Source organism: Phocoena phocoena, chromosome 9, assembly GCF_963924675.1.
Source record: "Phocoena phocoena chromosome 9, mPhoPho1.1, whole genome shotgun sequence".
NCBI lineage: Eukaryota > Metazoa > Chordata > Mammalia > Artiodactyla > Phocoenidae > Phocoena > Phocoena phocoena.
In genome coordinates, this window is record NC_089227.1 from 99,111,432 (window position 1) to 99,122,759 (window position 11,328).

Below are 11,328 nucleotides of genomic sequence, written 5' to 3' on the forward strand. Positions count from 1 at the left end.
CTTATCATCATACTATGAAAAAAAGAAGAGTCGACATTTAACAGTCACCCCATCCTTTTAGCTTTGAGAACAGTACTGGAGGGATTTCCTGCTGTCTAAATTCAAGCTGGGATTTCAGAGTTAGCTTATTAGCACATTGGGGAAAATGACCGGTTAAGATGGTGGGAAGAACAAACCTATCTACTGTTTCTATCCACTGTTTTCTATCAATGGATAGAAAACACAGCTGGTGATGTTTTAAATGAAAATCTTTGTGGTTTCTCACATACCTAACCTGTATTACATTCTTGCTCAAAAAAGGGCCCCTGTTCCTTCCATCTGTCTTACCAGATTTTGGGTTTGGCTGCGCTGGCTGTGGACTCCCTGGCAATACGGACTCTGCTGACCGCTTTGGGCGCCCTACTCGGCCTCAACTCCAGTCGGCCTCAATCATCGCAAACAGTTGGCTGAGCCTTTGCTTAACGTCAGGCTCACTGGGGGCACGACAGGACTTCGTGTGCACTCTGATGTGTTCGGCGAGTTTCGACTTATAAATGAAGCCCTTGCCGCAGTCTGCACAGGCGAACGGCCTGTCGGGCCTGTGGATGCGCTGGTGCCGAAGCATGTGGCCCCTTTCCCGGAAGTTTTTATCGCACTCGGGGCAGCGGAAAGGCCTCTCACCGGTGTGCAGGCCCTGGTGGCTGAGCAGCTGCGCCTTCAAGCGGAAGCTCTTGTCGCACTGGGGACACTGAAAGGGCTTCTCGCCTGTGTGCGTCCTGATGTGCTCCACGAGCTTGGACTGCTTGGCGAAGCCTTTGCCACACTCGCAGGAGAAGGGCATCCGGCCGCCGTGCAGCAGCCGGTGCGCCTTCATGTCGGCCTTCACGCGGTAGCTCTTGCCGCAGTCGGGGCACGGGAAGGGCCTCTCGCCCGTGTGCAGGCGCTGGTGGCTCCGCAGCTGCCCCTTGAGACGGAAGCGGCGGCTGCAGTCGGGGCAGCCGAAGGGCCGCTCGCCGCTGTGCACGCGGAAGTGCTCGGCCAGCTTGGACGGCCGCGTGAAACCCTTGCCGCACTCCGCGCACTGGAAGGGCCGCTCGCGGCTGTGCGTGCGCTCGTGCGCCTTCAGGATGCCCTTCAGGCGGAAGCTCTTGCCGCACTCAGGGCAGCCGAAGGGCCGCTCTCCGCTGTGAACCCGCAGGTGCTCGCGCAGCTTGCACGGGTGGGCGAAGTCGCGGCCGCACTCGCCGCAGGAGAGCGGCCTCTCGCCGCCGTGCCTCCTCAGCCGGAAGCCCAGGCCGCACTCCGGGCACGCAAAAGGCTGCTCGTCTGACTGCAGCCGCCGGTGGAGCCGCAGCCGCCCGTGCTGGCGGGACGCCCGGCCGCACTCGGCGCACTGGAAGGGCCGCTCTGCGCTGTGCACGTGGGTGTGGTCTGGAAGCCCGCACTGCGGGGAGGAGCGCCGGCCGCACGGGCCGCAGGAGGCCGACCTCTCCGCGCCGGGGCCGGGCTCGAGAGCCTCCGGGCGCTCCTCGCCAGCCGGGCTCAGGCCCGGCTTCTCTCCCGAGCGTGGGAGCTCAGCCTGCTCGGAGGCGGCCCCGGCACCCTCTCTCCGGGAGCCTGGCCTCTCCGCGCCGGGAGGGCCCCGGGGGCCTCGCTCGCCGTAGCCGGGACACTGGGAAGGCCTCGGCCCCGCGCGCAGGTGGTGGGCATACACTTCACACTCGCTGCTCAGCAGCTGTCTCTCCTCAGGGTGGCTTGACAGGGGTCTAAGCAAACACGACTTCCGGCGGAAGCCCCGCCCACATTCTGGACAGCGGAAGTGCCTCTGGCCCCGAGGGATACTCAGTGGCTGTTGTGCCTCGGTTTGTTTGCGGAATTGATTCCAGGCCCTGTGTGGCAGGTCCTTCGAGTGGCTCCCCTGGTGCTGCTCTGAGAGGTTTTTCCAAAAGCCTTCCCCACAGACAGGGCAAGGGTGCTGGAGGCCCTCCCCAGAGGTTTCCTGGAAGCCTGGGGGACCGAGGGTCCTGGGACTTAGGATTGTGTCTCTTTGGGTGGGTTCCCTGGAGCTGTGGACTGCTGGAACTAGAGCCCGAGTATCATGTCTTTGTGGATTCAGGAGGGCGACGACTTGGTCAGGCCTGAAGGAAACATCTTCACTTTTTCCTAATAAGGGTTCAGAGGAACGCTGGCTCTGAAGAGAATCTACTTGGAAATGGCAGTGGGCTTCTCCTGGTTTCACAGCTTGCTGGCTTCCTGAAATTGAAAAGAAAACTTCAGTCAGTATCTCAGCCTGTGACATGACCAAGGCTTATGTGGCCGTAGCAGTGACCTGAGGTGGCCTGGAAGCCCACCTTCCACTGAACTAAACCGGCAGCTCCTTTCAGTGGGGTCAGTTTCATGACCAGGAGTTTGGTGAGAGTCTGCTGAAATTAAACTGAACAGACCTTAGAATAATATTGAAAAGAGAACATGTAAGTCACAAATGTAGGGCCTAAGCTTTGGAATCAGACTGGGTTCGAATCCCATTTGTCCACTGTGCAAGCTTTGTCAAACTCATCTCTGGCTTCAGTTCCTTCTCCTGTAGAAATGGAAACAATACATAAGATTGTTGTGAGAACTGTATGAGTTAACGTGGGTAAAGGGCTTAGCGTGGGCCTGGCACACTGCATGTTCCCTGTAAATGTTCACCATTATTATGACCTCAGGGCCACCAGACTTGTCCCATTTGGATGCGGAGACATTCCTGGAGTCAAAAAATAATGACAGGGACTTCCCTGGCAGTCCAGTGGTTAAGACTTCACCTTCCAGTGCAGGGGGTGCAGGTTCAATCCCTGGTCAGGGAGCTAAGATCTCACATGCCTCCTCGCCAAAAAACCAAAACATAAAACAGAAGCAGTATTGTAACAAATTCAATAAAGACTTAAAAAAAGATAAAATAATGACGGCAGTGTTACTGACAGGCCCTGGCTAACACTATGATTCCATATACTCCAGGAGCTGTCCTAAGACCAGATGTTCCTCCCTCCTCGTCTCTATTCCTACCAACCTTGTAAAAAGGTTTCTTGGAAGAATTGCTAACAGACAGTAAAAAGTGAAATAATTTGTGAAGAAAAACTCTTTTACTCTCCTGAAAGAAGCAGCTAAAAATTAAACTACTGACAACATTTCTTGGAATGATGCTCCCATTTGACTTTCTTTCCATACTTTAATACTGACCCTTAAGAATCCAAAAATCTCAGACTCTCCCATCATGACAAGAAACAAAAGAGGAGTCTCTATTCCTCCCCCCACTACTAAGAATACCTCATATTTGCTGAACTCTTACTGTGCTGCCAGGTATCATTGTGACAGTTTACATACATTAACCCATTTAATCCTATAATGTAGGTACTTTAATTATCTTCACTTTATAGGTCAGGAAACTGAAATACTATGAGGTTGAATAACTTGCCCAAGGTCATCTGGAAAAGGCAAGATCCAGACTCAGGATCCAGAACCCACAATCCTAACAACTATGCTTTACTGCCTTTCTCTAGAATATACCAGGTGTTAAGCCTCAGTCCAGTCAAACAGGAAGTCAAGGTCAGAGAATTGGAACTAAGAAACCTGAATGGGATGTCTTAAGGACAGGGCCCTGATTTCTTAATACTCACCCACAAACAGCTGTCCCTCAATAACTGGATCCAAATGCAAATCAGCAGAGGTGCAAATTATGTTTCCTGATTTCTGTGATTCTCCCCAGATCCTGAAGAGTTCTCTCCCCTGTTCAAGCCAGGATATTAGTTCTGGTTTGGGAAGTCCATCACCTGTACAGAAAAGTCAAACAGCGTAGTTCGGTTTCCTTGAGCACTAAATTTAAAGCACAATGAGCTGTTTTTAAATTCTCAAATTTACTCCTGGGAAAATGTATGAGAAGAGATTTTTTAAAATAGATTATAGGTTTACACAAAGAAAAGCAGAACTGTCCACACATTATAACAGTGGGTTCCTAATCTACCTGGACCTGTTAGATGACTCTGCGTTTGATTTTGTCTTGGTCCCAATATATCTAGCAATGCTGCATTTTGTCACAGGTTTCTTAAAACTCACCAGTATTGTGCTTTGAGAATTGTGGGACAACCCCTGAGACAACCGGAGATATCTTGGGAATAGGGGGTATATGAAAATAAGAACTGGAGCTTCAGCTAAAATATTCTGAGAAGTACTTCCAGTGACAGTGCTAATCACAACCTAAAATACAGCTGAGTTCCGCTAGAATAGGAGGGGGTTGCAATGAATGAAATGAACGAATTAAAATATCACAAGACACCCGTTTCCCTGTAAAAACTGTTTACGCTGTGTATTTTCAAGTAAAACTTTCTTTCGGTAATATATATATTTAAAAGAACCAAAAGTATGCTTCATGGATTGCTAAAGGGAGATTAGTAGATGGTCCAAATCAGAGAAAGAGGATAAGCTGGGCAATGCTGAGGGATTTTAGGGATAAAATGTCAGAGTGACATATACATTAGCCCTCTGAAATCTGACTTCAACCCCAAAAGAATTCCAAGGCTGCTCTCATGAAAAAAGGAATCACTGTCTTTTATTTAAATCCATACACCTAAAACAAATATCATATAATATCGCTTATATGTGGAATCTAGAAAAAAGGTACAGATGAACTTACTTGCAAAGCAGAAATAGAGACACAGATGTAGAGAACAAACATGTGGATACCAAGGGGGGAAGGGGAGGTGAGATGAACTGGGAGATTGGGATTGACATATATACACTACTATATATAAAACAGATAACTAATGAGAACCTACTGTATAACACAGGGAACTCTACTCAGTGCTCTGTGGTGACCTAAATGGGAAGGAAATCTAAAAAAGAGGGGATATATGTATACGTATAACTGATTCACTTTGCTGTACAGCAGAAACTAACACAACATTGCAAAGCAACTATACTCCAATAAAAATTAATTAAAAAAATAAATCCATACACCTATTCTCAGTCTTCATCTGGGTTGAACTCTCAGCATCTTTTAAAATAAAACAATTTTTCAAAAAAAAATTAAGAAAGCAAGTCCATTTACAAGAACATCAAAAAGAGTAAAATACTTAGGAAAAAATTTAATAAAAGAAACATAAGACTTACACAATACAAATCATAAAATGTTGTTCAAAGTAATTTTAAAAGTCCTAAAAAAAAAAGTACTAAATAAATGAAATGATATCCCATGTTCATGAATTGGAAGACTTAGTACTGTTAAGATGACCATATTCCCCAAACCCCATCTGCTTTTTTTTTTTTTGGGGCAGAAATTGACAAACTGATCCTAAAGCAATGGTAATTAAAACAGTGTGGTACTGGCATAAGACTAGACATATATAGATCCATGAAACGGACTTGAGAATCCAGAAATAAACTCTGACATTTACTGTTAATTGGTTTTCCAAAAGGGTGCCAAGATAATTCAATGGGGGAAAGAATAGTCTTTTCAACAAATGGTGTAGGGACAACTGGATATCCATATGCAAAAGAGGCTGGATCCCTATATCACACAGTGTGAAAAAATTAACTCACAATGGATCAAAGAAGGAAAAAAAAGGATCAAAGACCTAAATATACGCACTAAAACTATAAAACTCTTAGAAGAAAACATAGGAGTGGATCTTTGTGACACTGAATTAGGCAATGGCTTCTTAGATATGACACCAAAAGCTCAAGCAACAAAAGGAAAAATAAACGGGAATTCATCAAAACTTAAAACTTTTGTGCTTCAAAGGACTCCACCAAAAAGGGAACAGGGGGCTTCGCTGGTGGCGCAGTGATTGAGAGTCCGCCTGCAGATGCAGGGGACATGGGTTCGTGCCCTGGTCCAGGAGGACCCCACATGCCGCAGAGCGGCTGGGCCCGTAAGCCATGGCCGCTGAGCCTGCGCGTTCGGAGCCTGTGCTCCGCAACGGGAGAGGCCACAGCAGTGAGAGGCCCGTGTACCACAAAAAAAAAAAAAGGGAACAGGTAACCCAAGAAACGGAGAAAATATCTGCAAATCATATATCTGATAAGGGTTCAGTATTCAGAATAGAGAACACTTATAACCCAACAATAAAAAGACAAATAGCCCACTATAAAAATGGGCAAAGTATTTGAATAGACATTTCTTCAAAGAAGATACACAAATGAAAAGATGCTCAACATGATTAACCATTAAGGAAATGCAAACCAAACCCACATTGATACACCACTTCACATCCATTTGATCTTTTGTTGTTTCTTCATTGCTGCGCGTGGGCTTTCTCTAGTTGTGTTGAGCAGGGGCTACTCTTCACTGTGGTGTGTGGGCTTCTCATTGCAGTGGCTTCTCTTGTTGTGGAGCACAGGCTCTAGGAGCATGGGCTTCAGTAGTTGTGGCTCGTGGGCTCTAGAGCGCAGGCTCAGTAGTTGTGAAGCACGGGCTTAGTTGCTCCACGACATATGGGATCTTCCCAGACCAGGGATCAAACCCATGGCCCCTGCACTGGCAGGCGGAATCTTAACCACTGCACCACCATAGAAGTCCACATCCATTTGATCTTGATGCTTGGAACATTCTTTTTGGGTGGCACAGGGTTCATGTCACAAGATTATTTTTCTTTTCTCTACTGATTCAATTACTTTAATTGGTTCTTCACTAACAATGAAAATAATGTAATATCTTGTATTAATGTTTCAGAAACATTGTATAGAAACTGGAAATCTTAATTATGTCAGACACTGGCAAGAGAAGTGGAGGGAATATAGGAGAACTAATTACCTTCGTAGACTGAAAGATAAAGAGATATAATGTAAAGTTCATGAAACATGATCTAGAAGTTTATTATTTAAATTATAAAGGTGGCTAACAGAGGCATTAAAAAACTATCAGGGGCTTCCCTGGCAGTCCAGTGGTTAAGACTCCACACTGCCAATGCAGGGGGCATGGGTTTGATCCCTGGTTGGGGAACTGGGATCTCACAAGTCACACAGTGGCCAAAAGATAAAACAACAACAAATGTGTGTGTGTGTGTGTGTGTGTGTGTGTGTATGGAACAAATTGGAAAGAAATATTTGTAACATAGATAATAAAATTTTTTTTGAAGTTAAAAAAATTTTTAAAAACTATCAAAATTTCAGAAGAAGGGGGGAAAAGGAGATAGAAGAGGGATAGTATAAGTAAGTGAAACCCTCATTTTTCACAGTAAGGAGTTAAACTCAATAACCAAGAAATACAGGTATAAGCACAATAGACTGTAGTAAACTGCAGTAAAAACTAAAACAGAAATGATTAACATGGTTGCCTTTGGGGAATTAACTGAGTGAGGGGTGAAGCAAGAGACTTGTTCATTTTGATGCTCCTCCAAACAGACTGATTTTTAAAAAACCATATTTAATAGTAAAATACAAAGACTAAGTAAGCAAAAAGACTAAAAAGAACACCATTACCGTAACCATGCAGAAACAACTGTGGGTAAACGCCTATGTATAGCCTTCCAAAATCTCATTGCAGGGAAAAATAACATTAGCTTTTTTGAGGTATATGGACACCACTGTAAAAGTTGACAGGTAGGAACATCCTAGGTTAAAGATATACAGGGTACTTTATGGATATAGGCAAGGTATGTATCCAGGTTGAAAAATCATGGCAACCTGTAAGTACATAGTGATTAAAAGCCCTGACATATATTTAGTCATCTCTGACCACCTTACATTACATGCTGTCACAAATATTCTCATGTAGCAACATCTACCCTTGAGTAAGGATTAGCAATGCTTACAGATATTAACAAAAGACTCTGCATAAAAATGCCTTTCTGAGTTAATTTCTGAGAAATCTGGCTACCTGACAAACAGGAGTATGGAGTGACTGAAACCCCTAACAGGACCCAGTTCCATGCCTCAGCCACAGTTAAACACTTCTTACCTAGAGAAACAAGAATCTCATAATTGGTTCTCATTACTTGCTTGTAAAGCTCCTTCTGCCATGGCTCTAGATCCCGCCATTCTTGCTCGGAGAAATAAACGGCCACATCCTCAAAAGTCAGAGGTAACTGAAATTATAGGCAGAATACACATGCAGTCATAATGGCTTCAAAACTCCAGTTCCTTTTCATCAATTTAAGAGTTTCGCAGTGGACAGTGTTTTTGTCCATTAGGCAGCGTCTTCCTTGGGAACTGCTCCTTCCCTGACTCCCATCATGTGGTTCTGTTGGTGACCATGACCACCCCCTTCCACTTGTTTCTCTATGCCTGTTCCAACTACATATGCATATGTATAGCATGGAACTCTTTCATTTTTCTTTTTTAAACAAAAAGGGGAACAAATCACTGTGTAACTTCTTTCACTTAACATGTCATCTTTCCAGGTCAATTTACATAGGCAAAATCGGTTTTTTGTTAATTGCATTATATTCCATGGGTACACATACTCCACCGATGACACATATACTGTTTCCATTTCCTTTATAAATTACCAACAATGCTCTGATATGCTTCCTTATATATTAGTGGTTTTACTTCTGCAGGAAAAGGCTAAATAAAAAGGAGAACTACTAAATCAAAGGATAGAAACATCTTCAGTTTACGAGATACCACTAGATTGCCTTCCAAAAAGAATCCAGCACTTTTACCCTTGCTAATAAGAGACATTTCTTTACACTTTTTCCAGCACAGGATGTTCTGAAACCTTATTTGTTTGTTTATTGGCCAACATGGTAGGTAAAATATTCTATTTCATTGTTTTATTTATTTATTTATTTTTAGGCTTCTCTGTGAGCCATGCAGGATCTTAGTTCCCCCACCAGGGATTGAACCTGTGCCCCCTGCATAGGGAACGCGGAGTCTTAATCACTGGACCACCAGGGAAGTCCCCTGTACTTCATTATTTTAATTTGCATTCATTTGTGAGGCTTAGCAACATTTTCATATTTGGCGGGGAGGGGGTTTCCACTTATCTTTGTGCATGCCTGTTCACATCCTTTGCTCAACGTTTTAGTGGGCTCCTATAATTTGTTAATTTTCTTACATTAGGGTTAATAATCCTTTGACTAGTTAACAAACATTTTCTTCTAGTTTATCATTTGTATTTTGACTTTCTCTTCTGCCAAAGAGAACATTTTGACCTTTTTATTTAGTTAAAACCTGAGTATTTTCCATATTGTTTCCAGCTTTTACTTTCATTTTTTGTATTTGTCACAATCAAAAAATTATACAAATATTCTACTAAATTTTTTTCACAATTAGATTTGCAGCTTAATTCTACAGATATTGGTATCTTTATTTATGTACATATGGACAGCCAATCACAGAACACTAATAAATGCACCACTCTTTCTCCTTAGATTGAAATCCTGACCTTCACCTTTGCATATATTAGATTTTCACATGTATGTGAATCTATATATTGTTATACTATCTATACATATCTGATTACAGTACCTATGCAATGTTATAAGTGCCCCCCACGCCCATTCTTTGTCAAGCTACTGCTGTTAATTTCTGGAACATTCATTCTTCCTTACAAATTCTAAAATAATTTTGTCCAGTTTAAAAATAAGGTACATTGGGATTCAATTTTAATTAAATTTATATGTGTATTCAGGAAAGATTGAGCTCATCTAGGAACATGTTCTACCACTCATTTGATCTTGCTTCCTATCCTTTAATAAACTTAATGATTTTCTTCATAAATGTTCTGAATCTTTTTTATGAACTTTATTTCTGGTATTGTGTAGTTTTCCCCACAATTATAAATGGGACCACCTCTGCCACTTCAAATCATTACTACTAGTATTTTTAAAAAATTGATTTTTGTAAACTTATTTTATATCCAATTAATATACCATATTTGTTTATCAATTCTAATAGTATTAAGTTTTTGGTGGAAACAATCATAGTTCTCAGATAATTTCCCCATCTCTTTTCAAAGTACGTGCACTGCTTTTATCTCATACTGTTGTACTTACTAGAACCTCTTTTGTGGCTTCAGGGTTTAGTACCTTGATTTGGAAGACTTTCCCTATTCTAAAATTATAAAAGATATTCTGGTATATTATAACAGTAAGGCACATAATTCTTTTTCCAAAGAGATATTAAATTGTCACAAAACTTATTGACGATTCTTTTACCATTGTGTTGGGATCGCTTTTTCATAAACTAGTTTTCCATTTATACTTGGTTATATTTTTGTTCCACTGCTGGTTTTGTCTATTCTTGCTCCAATACTGGACTGTTTAATTCTTATAGTTTTATCAAATGATTTGCTATTTAAGAGGATATGGCCATCTACCACCACCTTGATCATTATTTTAAAGGAAACTGTCTTGACCTTCCTTGTCTATTTTCTCTTCTAAATAAACAGGAGAAATATTTTGTCAAATTTATATAAATTCTATTGGGATTCTGATAGGAATATACTAAGTATATGAATTAATTTTGAGAGAAGTGGGTCTCTAAATTATGGGATCTTCCCATCCAGAAACATATATTTATCTAGATTTTTAAATTTTCTTTAGTAAAATTTATTGTTTTCTTCATATAGATCTTACATAATTCTTGACAGATTCATTCCTAGGGATTTTAGAGTTCTGGTTGCTACTATGAGAACTGAACTGAATAGGAATGTACAAAGCACACACATGCATACCCTTCAAGCACCAGCTGCCTCAGATTACCCTGGCGTGAGCCCTACCTATTCACACCTGGTGTTACAACTTTCCATCTAATTTCAGGTAATGTCCCTTCCACTACTTCACAATAACTCAAAAGCTCCATCCCTTCTTACATCCACTTCCACAGGCAAATTTCAGATTGTTTTTAAGGTAATTATTTCTTAATCATTTAACATGCATAAAACTGAGCTGTTTTTATTGTTTCTATCTTTTCTTTTTAACTTGTCACTGACAAACTTTTTGAGTGTTGTGTACCTAACCCCATTTCTCCCATAAGCTCTGTGGTTTTTACTGCATGATTTTGCATTGCACTGTGATTTTTAGAAATGCATATGATGTATGATGGCAGAATTCATTATTTTTAAAATGTTTTCCAAAAAGGCTCAAAAAGCCTTCACTGTTTATTTCTTTAATCTTCAGAAGTGTGAAAGATCCAAAAAATTACAGAGTACATTATAACAAGCATCTGAGTATTTACCACTGATTTAACAAATTTAACATTTTTTCTTCAGATTTCCTTCTCAAGAAATTGAATTTGACAGATAAAACTCAAAGCCCCCTCGGTCCCCACTTCAATCTTATTCTTACACTCGGTCCTTTTCACCTCCCTTCTGAGACACAACCATGTTGATGCATGTGGTATGCTTTCAGCTCATGTTCTTAATTTTTAAAA

The 11,328-nt window shown here is 41.9% G+C and overlaps 1 protein-coding gene across 1 annotated transcript; it reads right to left on the minus strand.

Moving 5' to 3' along the window:
- Positions 1 to 409: 409 nt before the first annotated feature.
- On the minus strand, positions 410 to 8,030 carry ZNF786 (zinc finger protein 786). The gene is made up of 3 exons (XM_065883609.1): positions 7,910 to 8,030; positions 3,633 to 3,785; positions 410 to 2,232 (listed from the first exon to the last, which is right to left on the minus strand). The coding sequence occupies exons 1-3, from the start codon at positions 7,941 to 7,943 to the stop codon at positions 410 to 412; spliced, it is 2,010 nt and encodes a 669-aa protein (XP_065739681.1). The 5' UTR covers positions 7,944 to 8,030.
- Between the last annotated feature and the right edge of the window lie 3,298 nt (positions 8,031 to 11,328).